The sequence below is a fragment of the Dendrobates tinctorius genome, unplaced genomic scaffold (genome assembly GCF_039654945.1).
Source record: "Dendrobates tinctorius isolate UK_male_01 unplaced genomic scaffold, ASM3965494v1 ptg000030l, whole genome shotgun sequence".
Classification (NCBI taxonomy): Eukaryota; Metazoa; Chordata; class Amphibia; order Anura; family Dendrobatidae; genus Dendrobates; species Dendrobates tinctorius.
In genome coordinates, this window is record NW_027361698.1 from 34,381,157 (window position 1) to 34,403,679 (window position 22,523).

General features: G+C 49.5%; 1 protein-coding gene across 2 annotated transcripts in view; it reads left to right on the forward strand.

Annotated features, from left to right (window-relative positions):
- Positions 1–22,523, forward strand: part of BLTP1 (bridge-like lipid transfer protein family member 1) — a 451,393-nt gene that overhangs the window by 385,422 nt on the left and 43,448 nt on the right. For both annotated transcript variants that reach the window (XM_073572011.1, XM_073572012.1), the window contains 6 exons: positions 2,407–2,568; positions 2,906–3,045; positions 13,206–13,404; positions 13,504–13,707; positions 21,613–21,792; positions 21,978–22,115. In XM_073572011.1, coding sequence (XP_073428112.1) covers positions 2,407–2,568; positions 2,906–3,045; positions 13,206–13,404; positions 13,504–13,707; positions 21,613–21,792; positions 21,978–22,115 — 1,023 coding nt within the window. The remainder of the gene's footprint in view (positions 1–2,406; positions 2,569–2,905; positions 3,046–13,205; positions 13,405–13,503; positions 13,708–21,612; positions 21,793–21,977; positions 22,116–22,523) is intronic.

Sequence of the window (22,523 nt, forward strand, 5' to 3'; positions counted from 1 at the left end):
ACAATAATACATATATACTCTTTACCGGGTGTTCAGACCATGTTGTCTTCCACCATGTACTGACTCATATTTTGTACTTACTGATATTTTAAAAGATTTAATGGTTTAATAAAATATTTCTACCTTTTTGCACAAGATACCATTTTGTGTGTATTTCATATTTGATTATGCAGTAATCACTTTTTGGGCGTTTTTGAACTCAATTGTATCTCTGTTGTGTGCACTCAGATTAGGTAGCAACATTCTGATAAAAGGGAATCTGTCAAGAAACTTTTTTATTATAGCTCCTAAATCATAAAATCACAAAATAATAGTGAGGTCTATTAGGACAGTATTACCCAAACTCCGGTCCTCACGGCCCCCAACAGATCATGTTTTCAGGATTTCCATAGTACTGCACAGCTAAGAGAACCTGTGGCCATAATAACTCGATCACCTGCATAATGCTAGGAAATACTGAAAACATGATCTCTTGGGTGGTTGTGAGGAGTGGAGTTTGGTAAACTGCTTTAGGATGTCATCAGCATTGGAGCCCCATAATTGAATGCAGCATAGCATTAGTGGGATAGTAGATAGACTTAGAGGATTTTTTAGGAGTGGTGCATTACATCCTATCATTCTGGGGTAGCTCATAATCAGTGGTTTAATACGATATCTTTTCATTGCCATCATCCATTACCTTCACGATTCTGGAATATTTTAAACCTTATACATTTAATGAGGATCATGATAACTGCATGAATATATGAGGTTTCACTGAATTGTGCCAGGTTTTACTAAAAAGGCTTAAATTATTATTATTATGCATTTATATAGCGCCATTTATTCCATGGCGCTTTACATGTGAAAAGGGGAAATATAGACAAGTATAATAAACATGTGTAAGACAAGGGACACACAAGTACATAAGGAGAGGGGACCCTGCCCGCGAGGGCTCACAGTCTACAGGGATGGGTGAGGATACAGTAGGAGAGGGTAGAGCAGGTCGTGCGGTTGTTCAGTAGACCGAGGATCATTGCAGGCTGTAGGCTTGTCGGAACAGGTGGGTCTTCAGGTTCTTCTTGAAGGTTTCCGTTGATGGTGAGAGTCTGATGTGTTGCGGCAGAGAGTTCCAGAGTATGGGGGAAGCACTGGAGAAGTCTTGTATGTGGTTGTGGGAAGAAGAGATAAGGGGGGAGTAGAGAAGGAGATCTTGAGATGATCGAAGGTTGCGTGCGGGTAGGTACCTAGAGACCATGTCACAGATGTATGGAGGAGACAGGTTGTGGATGGCTTTGTATGTCATGGTTAGGGTTTTGAATTGGAGCCGCTGGACGATAAGAAGCCAGTGAAGGGCCTGGCATAGGGGGGAGGCTGGGGAATAGCGGGGAGACAGGTGGATTAGTCGGGCAGCAGAGTGTAGGATTGACTGGAGCGGAGCCAGAGTGCTAGAGGGGAGGCCAGAGAGTAGGAGGTTGCAGTAGTCGAGGCGGGAGATAAGAGCATGCACTAGTGTTTTTGTGGTTGAGGAATTAGCGGATCCGGGAAATATTTTTGAGTTTGAGGTGGCAGGAGGAGGCGAGGGCTTGGATAAGTGGTTTGAAAGAGAGCGCAGAGTCTAGGATCACCCCAAGGCACTGAGCGTGCGGGACTGGGGAAAGAGAGCAGCCATTGACATTGATGGATAGGTCTGGTGGAGGGGTAGAGTGAGATGGGGGAAAGATGATGAATTCTGTTTTGTCCATGTTCAGTTTGAGAAAGCGAGCAGAGAAGAAGGCTGAGATAGCAGACAGACATTGTGGGATTTCAGTCAGTAAGGGTACTCCCATCTCCAAGATCCTATCCCAATATGCAATAGGTGTAATAATAATAATAACAGTAATAGCAAATACCTCCAGTTAGAAATGTAGTATAGTTTTTCTGATTATCTGTTTCTTTCCTCATGTGCAGGTCTTAGGAACCATTGGTTACGACCACTAGCAACTAGTTAGCTGTCACTATGTCAGTGGTCATAACCATGGATACCTAAGTTCCTGCAATGCCTGTACATGAGTAAAAGACATAGCAAATCAGAAAAACTATACATTTATATTTGGAGGTATTTACTAATATTATTATTATTATACCTACTACATATTGGGATTGGATCTTGGAAATGGGAATATTCCTTTAAGTATTAAAATGAACCTCTATTTGACTTCAGGCCATGCACTCTGCTGCTAAATGTCACAACCATTGTAAAGGGAAAAGATAGTGGTGCCCCAGTTTTAATAAATCTCCCCCAGTATGTGTCTCAGGGGAGTTGGTTCTTTGTCCGGCCCTTTTAGCTAGAGAATAAGGGTCAGGTTGTGCAAGCTAAATATTAAAGTTTACCATGTTATGTTTCATTAGTGGCTTCAGCGTTAGTAATATATTTTTACTTGGCAGCTAAAGGAAAAGGAAGCGGAGGAGTGAAAACAGCAAAGTTATATGCCTGGGTCGCCTTACAGTCTCTACCTGAAGAAATGGTCATCAGTCCAAATCTGCTTGACTTTTTAGAGAAAGCTTTGGAAACTATACCAATCACACCCATTGAAAGAAACTATACAGGTAAACTTTTGGCATCAAACTGTATTGTTTTGGAAGCTTGTGATTATTTTTTACTTTGGTAAGAAAATACTCATAGCATAGACAACATTGTAACTTCTCCTGGTATTGACTGTTGCTTCTATTGGGGCATTGTAAAGTTCTAAAGGAAAGTCACTAGGGTCTCTGTTATTCCGAATAGTGGGTTGAAGCCAAGAGTGTGCCTTGCACTCACAGTGGAGACCCCCACACAGATTTCCCACTCCTATTGATTAGCTGTAGTGTTTCCTACCCCAACATATTGTCCTGTGACATCTGTATGTAGAAATAATGTGAAAAACACATATTTTTTTGCTAACAGCGGTAAGCACCCAGGATGAAGATATTGGACAGTTTGACCTCCAGGATCCACTAGAGGAATCAACAACTTCATTGGTGTCATCTTCAACATCCGCCTACTCATCGTTTCCTGTTGATGTGGTTGTCTATGTTAGAGTTCAGGTATGTTAATTATTTTTATTTTTTATGTAGGGATTATATGTTTTTTTCCAGCTTTTTGACAGGTGTTTATCATGTTTTATATAAAAAGAGTTTAATAGTTAGCATGCTAAGAACATTTTGTTTTCTTATGATCTTGTTTTTTTATCTCTAAATAGAAATGTTAACATTTCTCCTTCGTCTCATTGGGGGACACAGAGACTGTGGGTGTGTGCTTCTGCCGTCTGGAGGCTGACACTAAGTATACAAAAAAAGAGTTAGCTCCTCCTCCGCCGCATACACCCTCGCCCCCAGACCGGGCGTAACTCAGTTTTTGCTTAGTGTCTGATGGAGGCACACGCAGTCTGGAGCTCCAGACTAGGTTTTTTTTTTTTTTTTTCTCTTTTTCCCTTTCTTTGAAGATAAGACAGGGGCGACGGATCCTATAGAGAGGGTCCGATCTCCCCAAATCACCAACGGGCGACCACGTGTGAGTAGTCCTCCACGTGTTTTCTCTCCCGCACCGAGGGACACATCTGGGACTTTTCCCCAGACAACCATTTTTCTTTTTTATTTTGTAAAGAGGGGCAACGCATCCTGATGAGAGGATTCGATTTCCCCATGAGCTACAACGGGCGAGCACGTGTGAGCGATGGGCGATCCCCAACGGACTCCACGTTTTGTTCCTCTCCTGCAACGCGGGATTTCAGGTTGGCCCCTTCCACCCCTAGGTAGTGACACCAGGGGTGCAGTTGGAGGCGCAGGTGAGCCAGGGGATCGAAGCATCCACCCCCAGTAGCCTCCCCCTCCCCGCCCAGGGATGGGGTTGAGAGCACCCCAAGAGAGCCCCCCCCGGCGGCAGGCTCACCTTTGTTTGTAGGGTCACCCCCCGGAACGGGACCCTCCAGAAGGCGCCGCGGGGCTGTCTGTTCCCCCGCCCGACGGGGTTACTTCTTCTCACGGGGCCCGACTCTCTGCCCGGTGGAACCCGGTGCGAGTAGTGCCACATGCGGCAGCAGACGCTCTGCGGCCAAAAGTCCCGCCGGCGGCCGCGGTCCCCGCGGTATGGGGAGATCCGCAAGGCCGCGCGAGGCCTGCCCGCCCCTTCCGGTGGTAGCCGGAAGCCCCGCCCACTGACTTCCGGCAGCCCGGGGGGCGCGGCGGGCGCGCAGTGTCCGGGGAGCGCGCGCCCTCCTCCCCCTCCTCGCAGGTCCCCGCCGGAGTACGGCTGAAGCTCCGCCGGCGGCCGCGGTCCCCGCTGTATGGGGAGGGCCGCGAGTTCCGCGCAAGGCCCGCCCGCCGCTTCCGGTGGGGGCCGGAAGCCCCGCCCACAGACTTCCGGCGGCACGGGGAGCGCGGCGGGCGCGCACAGTGACCAGAGGCTCCCGCCCCCCCTCCTCGCATTTCCTCGCCGGAGTGCGGTCGGAAGCCCCGCCGCCTCTCTCCAAGGTGCACCGCAGTGCCCCCGGCGAGTAACGACACGTGAAGCAGCTCGTCCACGTCTCAGGGTTTTCGCTGCGTCCAGAGCACCCCGTGGAAGAGGGGGGACGTTACCGGTGGGTGAGTGCAACCCCGTTTCGAGTGCCGCACTGGTTGTCAAGGAAGGGGTTACCCTCCTCCTCCTACCCTAACCTGCAATATGTCTGGCAAAGGGAAAGCTCACTCTTTCCTATACGCTGTTTGCGTTTCCTGTGGGGTCAGGCTGCCTAAGGCGCAGCCGGGTAAATTTTGCGAAGCCTGTGAGTCGGAGCGAGCCCAGGAGCCCCCCATTGTTGCAGAGCCCAGGGGTCAGGACCCCCCAGAATGGGCAGTGTCTTTATCGCATTCTATGATGTCCGTTACGAAGGCAATTGAGTCCCTTCGGGGCCCGGGCAGGGTCAAGGATGGTGGTCTGCCAGCGGAAGACAGCTCGTCCACGTCTCAGGACCCTTCGTCCGTTAGGGGCCGCTCCAGCACCAGACAAGCTCATGGTAAGAGAGCTCGTTCTCCGTCGGCCGGGCCCTCTGGGGAGTCGGCGGCGATTTTTAGGGCATCTCGTTCCCTGTCGCCAAGCTCAGGAAGCGATCAGGACGAGGGCGAGGAGGAGGAAGAGGAAGCCTGGAATCCAGAAAGCCTGGGATACCAGGACTCGGTGGACAGCCTCATTGAGGCGGTCAACCAGACTTTAGAGATCGAGGATGATGTGTCCACGGCCTCAGGTCACAAGGTCTCCTTCAAGAAAACCAGGCGTCCGCATAGAAGGTTTGCCACACATCCGGAGTTCGAGGAGCTAGTCCAGAAACATAGGGAACACCCGGATAAGCGCTTTGCAATGCAAAAGGCGCTGCAAGCAAAGTATCCGTTCCCTCCTGAACTCCATAAAGGGTGGGTGGAGTCGCCAGTAGTGGACCCACCGGTGTCACGTTTAGCATCAAGATCGCTATTGTCGATACCCAGCGGTTCTTCTATTAAGGACCCAACTGATCGCCTCATAGAGGGGCTTGCCCGCTCAGTGTATGAGGCAGCAGGGTCGGCTCTGGCCCCCTCCTTTGCGGCTACCTGGGTGGCTAAGGCCATGGTTTCATGGGCAGACACTCTGCATAGGGCCCTCCAAGACAGGGATCTGCCCGCGGAAATCTTGGAGGTGACAAATCAGATATCAGGAGCGAGTGATTATCTCGTCGGCGCCGCTCTGGATGCGGCCGAGTGTTCTGCTGTGGCAGCAGCAAATGCGATCGCCGTAAGGCGAGCATTATGGCTGAGATTATGGAAAGCGGATTCTATCTCTAAAAAATCCTTGACCTCATTGCCTTTTCAAGGCAATCGATTGTTCGGTGAAAAGCTTGATAAACTTATCTCAGAAGCCACAGGGGGGAAGAGTAGTTTTCTACCGCAGCAGAAGAGTTGGCCGGCATTCAGGCAGACGCAGAGGCGTTTTCGGCCCTTTCGTAGCTCCTGGAGGTGGACTTCGGCCAGGGCATCCACCTCCGCAAATGATGGTCAGATTAGAGAAAGGCAAGTTTCTTACAGGGCCAATCCGCTGGGTAGAGGCCGGGGCCGTTTGCCCAGAGCGAGGGGGGCCAGATCACAAAAGCCTCCAGCAAAATGACTCGAGGCACTTCGTACCTACGGACGACAGAGTGGGCGGACGCCTACTAAGGTTCAGCCACGTTTGGGTCGCAGTGGCACGCGACGCTTGGGTGGCAGAACTGATATCGTCCGGGTACAAGATAGAGTTTGTCGGACTCCCGCCACGGCGTTTCTTCCGTTCCCGGCTCTCCGGAACAGAATCGCAGGCTGAAGGTCTGTTGCAGGCTATAATGACGCTACAGCGCAACGGGGTCATTGTCCCAGTGCCGAAAAGCGAAGAGACGCAAGGTTTTTACTCCAACCTGTTTTCAGTCCCCAAAAAGGACGGGACAGTAAGGCCAGTACTGGATTTAAAGATCCTGAACAAGTTTATCAGGGTCAGGCGATTCCGGATGGAATCCCTCCGTTCGGTCATTTCAGCCATGGATCCAGGGGAATTCCTGGCCTCGATCGATGTGCAGGATGCATATCTACACATCCCGATTTTTCCTCCACACCAGAGGTTCCTGCGTTTTGCGATCGGAGGGCGACATTTCCAATTTGTTGCTCTGCCCTTCGGTCTGGCCACTGCCCCCAGAGTCTTTACAAAGATAATGGCGGTGGTTATGGCCATCCTGCATGCTCGGGGCATAACGGTACTACCCTACCTGGACGACCTTTTGGTAAAGGGGCCGTCGTTTCAGGCGTGCCAGGAGAATGTCGGTATCACTCTGGATACCCTGGCCCGCCTAGGTTGGCTGATCAATCGGAACAAGTCGTCCTTGGTTCCGGCTCAGAGAATCGTATTTCTAGGCATGGTTTTCGACACCTCCCAGGGGCTGGTGATCCTCCCTCAGGACAAGGCGCAAAGGATCAAACAGGGGGTACGGAACCTTCTTCAGCCGGGCTCCAGATCCATCCGGTACGGCATGAGTGTGTTGGGCAGAATGGTGACGGCGATGGAGGCAATCCCGTTTGCCCAGTTCCATCTCCGTCCGCTTCAACATGCGCTCTTGTCAGCATGGGACCGAAGGCTGCTTTCCCTCAATCATCGGTGCAGTTTGTCTCCACCGGTCCGACGGTCACTCCAGTGGTGGACTAGCGACTCGTCTCTGGTTCAGGGGAAACCCTTTCCCCCGGAACAGTGGTTGGTGGTGACGACCGATGCAAGCCTGCAGGGTTGGGGAGCAGTTTTCCAGAGTCACACAGCCCAGGGGCGGTGGTCCTTTCGGGAGGTAATTCTCCCGATCAACATTCTGGAGATACGGGCAATACGATTGGCCCTGCAACATTTTCAGCGTTGGCTGACAAACCGGCCGGTGCGCGTTCAGTCGGACAATGCTACAGCGGTAGCGTATGTGAACCATCAGGGGGGCACGCGCAGCCAGGCAGCCATGCGCGAGGTCGGGCTGGTACTGCGTTGGGCCGAGAAAAACCACGTGGTAATTTCAGCGGTGCACATTCCGGGAATCGAAAACTGGGCGGCGGATTTTCTCAGCCGACAGGGGGTCGCGGCAGGGGAGTGGTCCCTGCACCCCGAGGTTTTTCAACAGATCTGCCAACGGTGGGGGACACCAGACGTGGACCTTATGGCATCCAGAGAGAACGCCAAGATTCAAAGGTTCGTCGCTCGATCCCTCGACCCGCAGGCAATCGCAGCAGACGCTCTGGTGCTTCCGTGGAGCCAGTTTCGGCTCCCGTACTTGTTCCCCCCCGCTACCTCTGCTTCCAAGAGTCATCAGAAAGATAAGGAGAGAGAGGGTTCCAGCAATTCTGCTGGCCCCAGACTGGCCTCGGCGGGCCTGGTATGCAGATCTGGTTCAACTAGTGGTGGACGTACCCTGGCGTCTCCCAGATCGGCCGGATTTACTGTCCCAGGGGCCGATCTGCCATCCGAACTTAGGGGCCCTGTGTTTGACGGCGTGGCCATTGAATCTTGGCTGTTAACACAGGCAGGATTCAGGCGCGATGTGGTGGCCACGATGGTGAGTACCCGAAAGCCTTCCTCGGCGAAGGTATATCATCGGACTTGGGAAGTGTTTTTCCGTTGGTGTAGGGATCGCGGAGTGGCTCCTCTGGTTTTTTCGATCCCCAACGTACTGGCTTTTCTGCAGGCAGGGCTGGACGCGGGATTGGCTCCGAGTTCGCTCAGAACGCAAGTCTCGGCCCTGTCGGTGCTTTTCCAACGAAAGGTCGCTTCGGTCTGGCAGGTTAGGACGTTTATGCAAGGGGTCGCACATTTAGTACCCCCCTATAAGGCACCGATGGAATCATGGGACCTGAACTTAGTGCTCAGGGCCCTTCAGGAACCTCCCTTCGAACCGTTACAAGAAGTCTCCTTACCTTACCTGTCCAGGAAGGTCGTTTTTCTGGTAGCAATAACATCTATTAGGCGGGTTTCGGAACTGGTGGCTTTATCTTGTAAACCGCCGTTCCTGACTTTTTATAAGGATAAAGTAGTTTTAAGGCCAGCTCCCCCCTTCTTGCCGAAGGTTGTCTCTGCATTCCATATCAACGAAGACATTGTCTTACCCTCGTTTTGCCCGGCACCGGTGCATAGGGTAGAAAAGGCATTGCACACCCTGGATCTGGTAAGAGCCCTTAGGAGATATGTGACAAGGACAGCGCCATTCCGCCAGACAGACTCTCTATTCGTGATTCCAGAAGGGCGGCGGAAGGGACTCGCTGCGTCCAGAGCGACTTTGGCCAGATGGGTTCGTCTGACAGTCCAAGAATCATATCAAATCAGTGGCACGCCGGTTCCGGCAGGGATCAGGGCACACTCGGCTCGAGCAGTGGGTGCCTCATGGGCACTGCGACACCAGGCTTCAGCGGAACAGGTGTGCAAAGCAGCTACCTGGTCCAGTTTGCATACGTTTGTCAAACATTATAACGTACATACCCAGGCATCCTCGGATGCAAGCCTGGGAAGAAAGATTCTCCAGGCAGCAGTTGCGCACCTCTAATCAGGGGCGCAAAATAGCATGGATTGGGTGAGCTAAGATCCCGCCCAGGGACTGCTTTAGAACGTCCCACAGTCTCTGTGTCCCCCAATGAGACGAAGGAGAAACATGGATTTTTGTGAGTACTCACCGTAAAATCCTTTTCTCCGAGACGCTCATTGGGGGACACAGCACCCACCCTATTAGCCAGTTGGCATCTGTTTATTTTGAATTATAAAAATCCTTATGTAAGGATCAGGGTGGTCCCTTTTTCAGACGTATAATTTCTTGCCTGAGTTTAAGGCGCGTTCTCCTACTGCTTATGCACTAAACTGAGTTACGCCCGGTCTGGGGGCGAGGGTGTATGCGGCGGAGGAGGAGCTAACTCTTTTTTTGTATACTTAGTGTCAGCCTCCAGACGGCAGAAGCACACACCCACAGTCTGTGTGTCCCCCAATGAGCGTCTCGGAGAAAAGGATTTTACGGTGAGTACTCACAAAAATCCATGTTTTTCTATAATGTTAGCTATATTAACCCCTTTCCTACATTAGACGTACTATTCCGTCCATGCGACCTGGGACCTAAGTCCCAAGGACGGAATAGTACGTCTAGCGCGATCAGCTGCGCTCACGGGGGGAGCGCAGCTGATCGCGGCCGGGTGTTAGCTGATTATCACAGCTGACACCCGGCACTATGTGTCAGGGGCAGTCACGGACTGCCCCTGACACGTTAAACCCTGGCACACTGCGATCAAACACGTTCGCAGTGTATCGGGGGTTTAGGGAAGCATCGGGAGGGAGGGGGCTCCCTCCGAGCTTACCTGAGACCCCCACAGCAGCGCGATGTGCAGCGCTGCTGCGGGGGTCTCCTTCCCTGCAGGTCCCCGAATCCAAAATGGCGGCGGGGGCCTGCAGGGAGGCGGCTTCCTGATGCCTGCAAAGCGCATGTAATAAAGTTAAAAAAAAGTGTAAAAATTATTTAAAAAATCGCTAAATAAATAAAAAAAAAAAAAATATTACCTAATAAATTCATTTTTTGAAAATAAAAAAGAAAAAACAATAAAAGTACACATATTTGGTGTCGTTGCATCCGTAACGACCCGCCCTATAAAGCTGTCCCTTTATTAAACCCCTTAAAAAGCTAAGCAACAAATAAAGCTTTATCATACCGCCGAACAAAAAGTGCAATAACGTGCGATCAAAAAGACGGATATAAATAACCATGGTACCGCTGAAAACGTCATCTTGTCCCGCAAAAAACGAGCTGCCACACAGCATCATCAGTGAAAAAATAAAAAAGTGAAAAAATAAAAAAGTTATAGCTCACAGAATAAAGCGATGCAAAAATAATGATTTTTTATATAAAATTGTTTTCATTGCATAAAAGCGCCAAAACATAAAAAAACATAAATGTGGTATCGCTGTAACCGTACTGACCCGAAGAATAAAACCGCTTTATCAATTTTACCGCACGCGGAACAGTGTAAACGCACCCCCCAAAAGAAATTCATGAAACGCTGGTTTTTGTTCATTCTGCGTCCCAAAAGTCGGAATAAAAAGCGATTAAAAAATGTCACGTGCCCGAAAATGGTACCAATAAAAACGTCAACTCGTCCCCCAAAAACTAAGACCTCACATGACTCAGTGGGTCAAAATATGGAAAAATTATAGCTCTCAGAATGTGGTGATGCAAAAACTATTTTTACAATAAAAAGCGTCTTTTAGCGTGCGACAGCTGCCAAAAATAAAAACCTGCAATAAATAGTAAATCAAACCCCCCCCCGTTATCACCTCCTTAGTTAGGGAAAAATAATAAAATAAAAAAAATGTATTTATTTCCATTTTCCCATTAGGGCTAGGTTAGGGATAGGGCAAGGGGTGTGTTGGGGTAAGGGTTGGAGTTAGAAATGGGGGGTTTCCACTGTTTTGGTACATCAGGGGCTTTCCAAACGCGACATGGCGTCCAATCTCAATTCAGCCAAAAAAGTCAAATGGCGCTGCTTCCCTTCCGAGCTCTGCCATGCGCCCAAATAGTAGTTTGCCCCCACATGTGTGGGTTTCAGCGTACTCAGGACAAATTGCACAATAACTTTTGGGGTCCTGTTACTCTTGGGAAAATAACAATTGGGGGTGAAAAGATCATTTTTGTGGAAAAAAATATGATTTTTTAATTTTACGGCTGTACGTTATAAACTTCTGTGAAGCCCTTGGGGGTTCAAAGTGCTCACCACATATCTAGATAAGTTCCTTGGGGGTTGTAGTTTCCAAAATGGGGTAATTTGTTGGGGGTTTCCACTGTTAAGGCACATCAGGAGCTCTCCAAACATGACATGGCATCCGATCTGAATTCCAGCCAATTTTGCAGTGAAAAAGTCAAACGACGCTCCTTCCCTTCCGAGCTCTGCCATGCGCCAAAACAGTGGTTCCCCCCTAATATCAGGTATCGGCGTACTCAGGACAAATTACACAATAACTTTTCCAGTCCAATTTCTCCTGTTACCCTTGATAAAATAAAAAAATTGAACCTGAAGTAATTTTTTTTGTGAAAAAAAGTTAAATGTTCATTTTTTTTTTTTTTAAGCATTCAAAAAATTCCTGTGAAGCACCTGAAGGGTTAAACTTCTTGAATATGGTTTTGAGCACCTTGAGGGGTGCAGTTTTTAGAATGGTGTCACTTTTGGGTATTTTCTATCATATAGACCCCTCAAAGTGACTTCAAATGTGATGTGGTCCCTAAAAATAAAATGGTGTTGTAAAAATGAGAAATCGCTGGTCAACTTTTAACCCTTATAACTTCCTAGCAAAAAAAAAATTGTTTCCAAAATTGTGCTGATGTAAAGTAGACATGTGGGAAATGTTATTTATTAACTATTTTGTGTCACATCACTCTCTGGTTTAAGGGCATAAAAATTCAAAGTTTGAAAATTGCAAAATTTTCGCAATATTTCCGTTTTTTTCATAAATAAACGCAAGTTATAGCGAAGAAATGTTACCACTAAAGTGAAGTAAAATATGTCACGAGAAAACAGTCTCAGAATCGCCTAGATCTCAGAATCGCCTACCTAGATCCGTTGAAGCGTTCCTGAGTTATTACCTCATAATGGGACACTGGTCAGAATTGTAAAAATTGGCCCTGGGAGTTAACGTGCAAACCACCCTTGGTAGTAAAGGGGTTAATTTCTAAAAAATATAGAATAGTTACTCTGTGTCTAAATGGCCACCATACAGTAGAAGTAGACTTTTTTTATGTTTTCATAAAGCTTTGTTTTGATGCTGTCAGGGCTTGCTGTGGGTAGGATTACTAATGTGAAGGGTTTTCATCACAGACATTTGCCTCAAATAACCTAGATCTGCTACTGAGAGATTTCTCTGATGGTCTTTTATGTACTGGGTCTGCATTAGCTGCTGTCTAGTATTTTAAGCAGGGACCTTGGTAGAACCAAGGGAGTAAATGGGATGAGCAGTGGAGACGAGACGCCGGTGATGTGTGATATTTTTACTACAGGGAGATGGATATATTCACTCATCCAGTTTAGGAGGCATCACATAAGCAGACGTCTTGGATAGGGAGCATGGTCATGTGACTCCATGCTAGACCCGCTTATAAAGTCATCTCAGTAAGGCCATGTGCACACAATGCGGATTCTTCTGTGGATCCGCAGCGTTTTTGGCTCTGCGGAACCGCAGCAGATTTAGCTGTGTTGTACAGTACCATTGTTTTCATTGGTAAAATGAAAAACGCTGTGCACATGCTGCGGATTTTTCAGCGCGGATTTGCTGCGGGTTCAAATCCGCAGCATGTCAATTCTTTGTGCGGAATCCGCAGCGGTTTCACACCTTCTCCATTGTAGAGGTGTGAAACCGCAGGCTAATCCGCAGGTAAACTGCAGGTTTTTTGACCTGCGGATTTACCTGTGGATTTTTCCAAATCCGCGTGGAAAAATCTTCAGCACCTTTCACTACGTGTGCACATAGCCTTAGAGACAGTGCATTAGTAATTAATGTTCCTCAATGTAACTTATAGACAAAGTGTAACAAAAAACAAAACAGAAAACACCTTGAATGCAGCATATACTAATTTGTTTTGGGGATCAGTGGGGTTCCGGGAGTTCAGAATCTTATGGCCTATCTTAGTGAAATGACATTTGTTAAAGTTTTAGTAAATGAGCTTAGCTTATTATTTTATCTTCTGCAGCCCTCCCAGATTAAGTTTAGTTGCCTACCAGTTTCACGAGTTGAATGCATGCTGAAGCTTCCATCATTAGACCTTGTGTTCTCCTCAAATCGAAGTGAACTAGAAACACTAGGCGTAACGCATCCTTCAGATTCCAGCGTTGGTAATCTCTCAATGCCGAGTGGATCAAAACTGTCCTTGAACAAGCTAGGAACAGCAGGTACGCAATGTATATTGCACCTTGTATACATTTAATTTTGCAAATGTTTTTTCCTTCAAAAATAGATACTCACGATATTCTAATTTTTCAAATTTACAGGATCGTCCCCCGGGCTGGGAAGCCCTCTAGGAAGAACACGGCACAGCAGTAGCCAATCAGATCTTACCAGTTCAAGCAGCAACTCATCAGGGCTGAGCTTCACAGCATGCATGTCTGATTTTTCTCTATACGTGTTTCATCCTTATGGAGCTGGCAAGCAGAAATCTGCAGTTTCTGGTCTTGCTCCAGGACCTAGTAGCTTAGGTAGGATCAGTATGCAAGTTCTATAGTTACATATTTTCCCTGTGTATATAATGATATCCCAAGTAGCCTTTGAAGGGAATCTGTCACCCCATTTTAGCCCTTTCAATTTCCGGCACCGCCATCAGGGGCTTATCAACAGCATTCTGCAATGCTGTAGATAAGCCCCCGATGAAACCTGAAAGATAAGAAAAACACGTTAGATTATACCTACCGGGGGGCATACTCGGGTACGTTGGGTGTCGTGGTCCGGTCCGGTGCCTCCCATCTTCTAGCGATGACGTCTTCCTCCTTACTTCTCCCTCGGCTCCTGCACAGGCTTTCTTTATCTGCCCTGTTGAGGGCAGAGTAAAGTACTGCAGTGCGCAGGCGCCGGGAAAGGTCAGAGAGGTCCGGCGCCTGCGCACTGCAGTACTCTGCTCTGCCGTCAACAGGGCACATAAAGTACGCCTGCGCAGGAGCCGAGGGAGAAGCAATGAGGAGGACTTCATCGTATGAAGATGGGAGGCGCCGGACGGGATGGCGACACCCATCGGACCGGATTGAACGCCATGGTGAGTATAATCTAACTCTTTTTTTTCTTATATTTCAGGTTACATCGGGGGCTTATGTACAGCATTACAGAATGCTGTAGATAAGCCCTTGATGGCGGTGCCAGCAGCTGATAGGGCTAAAATGGGGTGACAAACTGTCAGTAGGATCACCCCTCTCAAAAGCTGGTGCGTGCCAGCTATACGGATAGTCCTTGCCCCCCGCCTCCCACCCACTCGCCTACCAGAGCCTGTCGGTCAGACGAGGCGCGGACACGGGGGAAAATAGACTTAGACAGCGTTGGATTTACAAGGTACCTTTATTGGAGACACACTGGAGGATTATTCGGAGCCGCACACGGCAGTGCCGCAGGGTCCTCAGCTGCCTGCGCCTCCCGGCGGCCGCTGCACTTTCTATTGCGCCACGTGCCAGGCCCCGGCTGCGGTGCGGGCCTTCTTCCCCCCCACCTTCATTCTTATGCGGGCGTATCCTGAGGACTTTTTTCGGGCGGCGGTTTCTTCTTGGGTGGCTGCGGCAGCACTGCAGGACTTCCGCGCTGACAGGCGGCCGCCGATACTAATTTAGTCCCCGGCTTCATTTTGGGCCTACTCGGCCGTCGCAGCCACACCCCCGCCCTCTCTCATAGGCGGGCTGCTTTCCCGCCCGTTCTAGGACCACCCACCCGCCTAGCCTGTAGCTGGGCAGCGGGCGGTCTTCTCTTCTGGTCAGGCGGCTAGCTCCGCCCTTCTTCTTCTCTCCTGAACCGCGCGTTCCTTTACCTCAGGCTGCCGCCATCTTTGCAGCCTGTCAGCCGGACGCCTTTGAGGACACCGAACAGCGGATAGGGGTCCCTCGTTATCCTCTACTGCGGTCCTGCATCTCAGACGAGCTGGGCACATCGCCTTTCGGGACACCGGACCGTGAGTAGCTCTGCAACGGCAGACTGACACCCTCCTCTGCCTTCTGTCCCCCAACCTTCCGGCATCTCCTCGGGGTTCTTTCTTCTTTTCTTTCATCATGTCTAACCCCAAGCCGGAGCGTGCCCGTCCGCCAGCACCCACTGGAACTTTGGTCAAGTTCTTTGCATGTTCCTCTTGAAATCGCAAACTTCCGTCAGGTCAGCCCACTCCCCTCTGCTTAGACTGCAGTAATCCCATTCAGGCTGATGCCGTCCAGAAACCATCTATTGCGCCACGTGAGCGTGAACCCCCAATTCCTGGCTGGGCCTCTTCTCTATCACAATCAGTGGCGGACCTCACCAGGGTGTCTCGGTCCCTAGTGGCTGTTCTTGATAAGTTGCCCCTGGACACTTCTGCAGGGTCCAGCAGGTCGCAAGGGGTTCCATCTAAGCCAGCCAGCGGAAGCCGCAAAAGACCCAGGCAGGATCTCCGGCCGGAATCCTCTCCTGACCTGGTCTCTCCACATAGTCCTTCCCAGCAGTCGCCTTCCCGTGCCTCCTCACCCGAATCAGGTGAAGCGTTCTCGGATGCGTCATCCGAAGAGATTTTAGAGCTGGATTTGGACCAGGACGCGGACATGAAGGTTACGGTACAGAACCTCATTGCTGCAATTAACCACACCTTCGAAATCACAGACTCCCCTGCGAAACCCTCAGATTACGAAGTTTCGTTCAGACGGGCAGAAACACCTTCCAGAGTCTTCGCCCCCCACTCTGAGTTTGGCAAGATCCTTACCATGGAAAGAGAAAATCCGACCAGACGCTTTCAAAGAGGGAAGCGCCTCGGCGTGCTGTATCCATTTTCAAAAGGGCTCACAGATAACTGGTCGGCTTCCCCCTCTGTAGACGCTCCCGTGTCCAGACTATCTAACAACACCGTCCTCCCGATTTCAGGTGTAGCATCGATAAAGGATTCTAATGACAGAATTATAGAATCCTTAGCAAAGTCAGCATTCGAAGCGGCTGCGGCGGCACTAAGCCCAGCCTTCGCTTCATCTTGGGTAGCAAAGGCCATAGCTAATTGGGCGGAGGATCTCTGCAAGGGCATCCTTGATAAAGCCCAACCGGAGCAATTGGCCGAACTGGCTAACCAGATCTCCCCTGCAGGGGATTATTGTCATGGTCACGTGTCTCTGGGCACACAGCGGTTACCGCAAGGTGAACCCATAACACACGTGACCCTGGATACACCGCCTCCAGTGGGGCGCATTTAAATAATAAAACGTGCAGGTGGATACGCCGCCTCCACCTGGCGAATTTAGGTATTACACGTTATACAATAATTAAATAATAAAGGGGGAACCTGGGTAACTTTAACAATGGTGGGCCCTGCGATAGGGAATGGGGACATGGAGACCTCCTAAGCTCCCCTGAGCCAGTGTCCCTGCACTCCTAACATTCCCTATACAGGCTCCGCACCTGTCGCCGCACGCGAACCTTAACCCCTTGCTCGCCCTGACCCTTAACCCTCACTAGGGAATGGGTCGGTGCGGAGACTAATCCCACCACTGCACTAATAACACACATGAGGAAAGAGACAATACAGGGGGAACACCACTTAGCTTTGCTCTGTTGCGTGCGCTCCTAGCAACAGAGCCCACCACCTGCGTGCATCTTCTCCTCCACCTGGATCCATCACCATAACAGGATCCTTCACCTTAGTGCAGCCTTGGAGCAGAGTCCACCACCAGTTGCTGCTGCTTAGTAACAGAGTCCCCAAGATGAGTCCAGCTTCTGCCACGAAGTCGAGCATGCTTGAGTCCAGCTCAGCAGCCAAGTCCCACATGGTGAGTGCCACTCTCCATAGTCGCCACTCCACCAGTCCATGCAGACACTTCCCGCCGACACCATCACGCCATGCCAGCCCTTCGTCCAGACACCATAGCTGAAACACGTCCCCCCTGGCTAAGCTGCGCAGGACTCCTCTCCAGCTCCATCCTTCCACCAGGCTCTCAAAATCAGAATGAACACAATCTCACAATATCACAGGCAGTGATTGCACACCCCTAGCACACCTTTATAGGGTGTCACACCTGATACATAATTACGTGCACAAAAACCTAAAGTGCAATACCACTAACCACCACCGGGGACAGTCAAGACACCTTGGAACTTTCCAAAGTAAAAAAAGTTCACCCAGTGCAATTTAAAACTGTCAGATCATGACAATTATCTGCTCTCTGCCTCCTTGGATGCCGCGTCTTGCGCGGCTCAGGCGTCCAGCAACGTGGTGGCAATCCGGCGTACAATTTGGCTCAAGGCTTGGCAGGCGGATTTGTCTTTGAAAAAGTCCCTTACCAATCTGCCTTTTCAGGGAGCGCGTCTCATTGGATCCCAGCTGGACAAGATTATTAAGGACGCCACTGGAGGCACAAGTTCCCTCCTCCCTCAGTCCAAGCCTCGTAGGCCTCCGCTAAGGCGTCAGTTTCGGCCCTTTCGGTCTTTCCGCCGCTTCGCAACGGCAAAAAACTTTTCTAACCAACAGAGGCCGCAGGCACGCCAGGATAGAAAGAAAGTCTCCTTCAGACCCACTCCCTCCTGGCGATCTCACTCCTCCCAGGGCAGATCCTCCAGGTCCAGATCTGGTTGGTCCACATCAGTATGACTATCAACGAAGTCCCGAGGGTCCTTCCCAACTGGGCGGTCGACTCCTTTTCTTCAGAGACGTCTGGCTTGCCTCAGTAGAGGACGCTTGGGTCAGGGAAGTTGTATCCTCAGGATACAAGATAGAGTTTGATTCTCGTCCCCGGGATCGTTTCTTCAAGTCCCGACCTCCAAAAGACCCTGCCTTAGTTCCGGGTTTCTTTGCATCCATCACCTCTCTCCTCAGTTCCGGGGTGATTGTGCCCATTCCCGAATCAGAACGTTTCACAGGGTTTTATTCACACCTGTTTGTAGTGCCGAAAAAAGACGGTGCAGTTCGTCCCATTCTGGATCTCAAGTTACTGCACAAGAGGGTCCGACTGCGTCATTTCAGGATGGAGTCTCTTCGGTCGGTAATCGCTTCCATGGAGGCTCAGGAGTTCATGTGTTCAGTAGACATTCAAGATGCCTATCTACATGTTCCCATCTTTCTCGGGCATCAGAGATTCCTGCGTTTTGCGATTCACGAGGACCACTCCCAGTTCGTAGCACTGCCGTTCGGTCTTGCCACCGCACCCAGAGTTTTTACAAAGTTCATGGCGGCGTTGATGGCCTTGTTGAGGATCAGAGGTCTCGTTCTTTTTCCGTACCTCGACGACATTCTGATCAAACCTCCGTCTTTCACCAGGCTAGCCAAAGTCTTACCATCGTCCTCGACACCCTGTCCAATTTTGGGTGGCTCGTCAACAAAAAGAAGTCCTGCCTTGTTCCAACACAACGTCTGGTGTTTCTGGGCCTATTGTTCGACACTCGTCGATCGAGGGTTTTTCTCCCAGAGGAGAAGATAGTTTCCCTGCAGCGAGATGTACGATCGCTGCAGACCACACGACTTCCATCTCTCCGGACAGCCATGAAAGTTCTAGGAAAGATGGTGGCGTCGACAGAAGCGATTCCCTTTGCTCAATTTCACTCCAGACCCCTCCAACAGGCCATCCTGACTCGGTGGAACAGGTCTGTTCTTTCCCTGGATCGTCCAATTCACCTTTCATACCGGGTCAGGCAGTCCCTCATTTGGTGGCGGACATCACCTCTCATTGCCCTAGGACGGTCATTCCTTCCCATTCACTGGCAGATTGTGACAACGGATGCCAGCCTCCTTGGCTGGGGGGCAATGTTTCGCAATCACACTGTTTAGGGTCGGTGGTCGACTCAAGAGACAGCTCTGCTGATCAACGTCCTCGAGATACGGGCAATCTATCTGTCTCTCGTTCACTGGGAGAGACTTCTCAGGGGCCTGCCAATCCGTATTCAGACAGACAATGCCACAGCGGCAGGGTCTCGCGACGGGAGAGTGGTCCTTACATCCGGATGTATTTCATCAGATTTGCCGTCGTTGGGGAACTCCGGACGTAGACCTGCTGGCGTCTCGCCTCAACAGGAAAGTCCCACAGTTTGTATCCAGGGCTCGAGATCCTCTCGCCATGGGCGCCGACGCTCTGACCATTCCTTGGTCTCAGTTCGAGCTCTCCTACCTGTTCCCTCCCCTTCCCCTTCTTCCCAAGCTGTTGAAGAAAATCAAAGCAGAAGGAATTCCAGTCATCCTCATTGCCCTGAATTGGCCCAGAAGGTCTTGGTTCGCGGACATTGTCAACCTTCTCGCGGACGTCCCCTGGAAGCTTCCAGAGAGGGCAGATCTGCTGTCCCAGGGCCCGATTTGCCACCCCAATTCTCGGCCGCTCAATTTGACGGCGTGGCTGTTGAGACCGAGGTTTTGAAACGATCAGGTTTTTCTGATCGGGTTATTCATACCATGATCCGGGCCGGAAAGCCATCGTCTTCCAAAATTTATTACCGTACTTGGAAAGCCTATTTCACTTGGTGCGAGGCCAATAACATTCCGCCCATGTCCTTTTCTCTCCCTTCTGTCCTGGCGTTTCTTCAGGCAGGCCTTGATGCGGGCCTTGCCCTCAGCTCTTTAAAAGGTCAAGTCTCTGCGCTATCCATTTTGTTCCAGAAGACGTTGTCCTCCCGTCCTCAGGTCAAGACCTTCCTTCAGGGAGTGGCTCATGCGGCTCCTCCGTACCACGCGCTCGTACATCCATGGCATCTTAATCTGGTTCTCGAGGTTCTGCAGGGTCCTCCCTTTGAACCTCTCAGGGAAGTTTCCCTATCTCTCCTTTCATGGAAAGTAGCCTTCCTAGTAGCCATCACCTCCATCCGGCGCGTGTCGGAATTGGCGGCCCTTTCTTGTCGTTCCCCTTTCTTGGTTCTCCACCAGGACAAGGTAGTTCTACGGCCTCCGCCTTCTTTCCTTCCTAAGGTGGTGTCCACTTTCCACCTGAATGAGGATATTGTTCTCCCGTCCTTTTGTCCGGGTCCAACTCACCCTCGGGAGCGCTCCTTGAACAAGCTGGACTTGGTCAGGGCGATGAAGGTCTACCTAGCTAGAACAACTTCTTTGAGGAAGTCAGACTCTCTTTTCATCATTCCAGATGGGGCGCGGAAAGGTCAGCGCCCAAAGCTACTATTGCTCGCTGGATCAGATCGATAATTTTGGAGGCCTACCGGATCAAGCATCGAGTGGCCCCTCCTGGAATTAGAGCTCACTCTACCCGGGCAGTGGGTGCCTCCTGGGCGGTTCGCCACAGCTTCCGCGCTGCAACTTTGCAAAGCTGCGACCTGGTCATCTGTTCACACGTTCGTGAAATTCTACAAGGTCCACACCTACGCTTCGGCGGATGCCAGCCTAGGTAGAAGGATCCTGCAGGCAGCGGTGGTGAGTCCGCTGGCCTGATGGAAGTTTGTTTTCCCTCCCCAGGGACTGCTTTGGGACGTCCCATAGTCTCTGTGTCCCCCAATGAAGCGATAGAGAAAACAGGATTTTTGGGTTGCTTACCGTAAAATCTGTTTCTCGGAGCCCCCTCCCATGTTCTACAACTCCTGTTCTTATGTTGTTGGTTATGTACAGTTGAGTTGTCTGTTCTGTTTCAATCTATTCTGTTACTTCTACTGCTTTCTCACTAGCTGAGGAAATTCCTGCCGGTTGGTGGGGTGTATACTGCGGAGGAGGAGCTAACCTTTTTTTTGTGCATAGTGTCAGCCTCCTAGTGGCAGCAGCATACACCCATGGTCTCTGTGTCCCCCAATGAAGGCTCCGAGAAACATTTTACGGTAAGCAACCCAAAAATCCTGTTTTTACAGAAGTTACCAGTGTGCGACATGTAACTAACACAGGACAGTAGAAGTGAACTTTGTCTCACAACAATCACAGGTTAGATTCTCCTGCAGATCAGTGTCTGGCCCATAGCCTGGAACAGCTCATTTACATAAGGAAAACATGGATTTCTCTGGAATAAGACATCGGATCGCATATATCATGGTACCATTTTATTCAGCTTCCTATGACCTGTGTGGCCATATAGACAGACGGGTTGCTTATACTGACTGATTCCCTTTTTTAATCCTTTAAGTATGCAGGTTTCAAATGGCCTCTTAGATTGAGGTCTTCTATTCATAACACTAATGTATTAGTCAGTAGAGAGTGCCTACAATGGGTGTCTCTGACTCTTGAGGACCCTGTACATCTGAGTGTTACATAGATCCAGGTATTTTAATTAGTATAACGGCACCAACCTGACAGTGTCTGTAGGTTATTGTGCACAGTCCTCCTGACAGGTTCCCTTTAAGCTCCAGCAAAGATTATATCCCATTACTGTAGGGCCCAGCAGTGGGACTGAATCTCCTATAGAAAATAAAGGGCTTTCCAAATCAAAAGGAAAAATGTTAGTGTTTTTATTTTAACTGTAATTATTTCAAACCAAATGTCTTATTTGTAGGACACGTTGATGAAGAGCCTTCATCAGTAACTGGCCGTAAAGACTCCCTCAGTATCAATCTGGAGTTCGTCAAAGTCAGCTTGTCTAGAATGAGACGCTCAGGAGGAACATCTTTCTTTGAAAATGTTTCACCTAATAAAGCCTCAAGTAAAATGGACACCACCTTAATAAACATCTCAGGTATTATGATTTATTTTTATGAAAGTATTAGTAAAGAATAGTAGAACACCAAAGCACAGAAATATTTAGGTTGATGGAAGAAAATGCAGTGTGGTCTAGCTCTATGATTGATATGAATGTAATAATCATCGAGTAGTTTATTCTCAGGTTTAACTTTGAAAGCTTATCATTAATTCTTCCTGTAGCGGTCTGTGATATAGGCTCTGCTTCATTCAAGTATGACATGCGCCGTCTCAGTGAAATTTTGGCATTTCCAAGGGCGTGGTACAGAAGGAGCATTGCAAGACGACTTTTTCTTGGTGACCAAACCATCAATTTACCAAGTAAGTCAAAATTAATTTCTCTGGTGACATAGCCAGCTCACCATATATTGTATCATGAAGTCCAACGTGTAGGGAATAACGCTCTGAGAAACGGAAAGATCATGGGAAAAACAGATCCATGGGGATAAAGCAGGGAACAGAAAAACGCAAGGCGACTCATTTCGAACGCGATGAAACCCATGGCGATTGCATTCGAAACGCGTTACCATGTGTTTTTCTTTTCCCTGCTTTGTCGCCATGGAATTTTAATATTTGAATAAGTATAGGATTTTTATTACTTTACCAGAAGCTGAAATCTTCAACTGTTTTCCACATTTCCTGGAACCATTATAATCTCAGCCTGGGTGCAGGTACCAATTGAGTGACCTCTTAACAGTCAAATTAGGCAGTGTGGTTTTTGACTCCTAC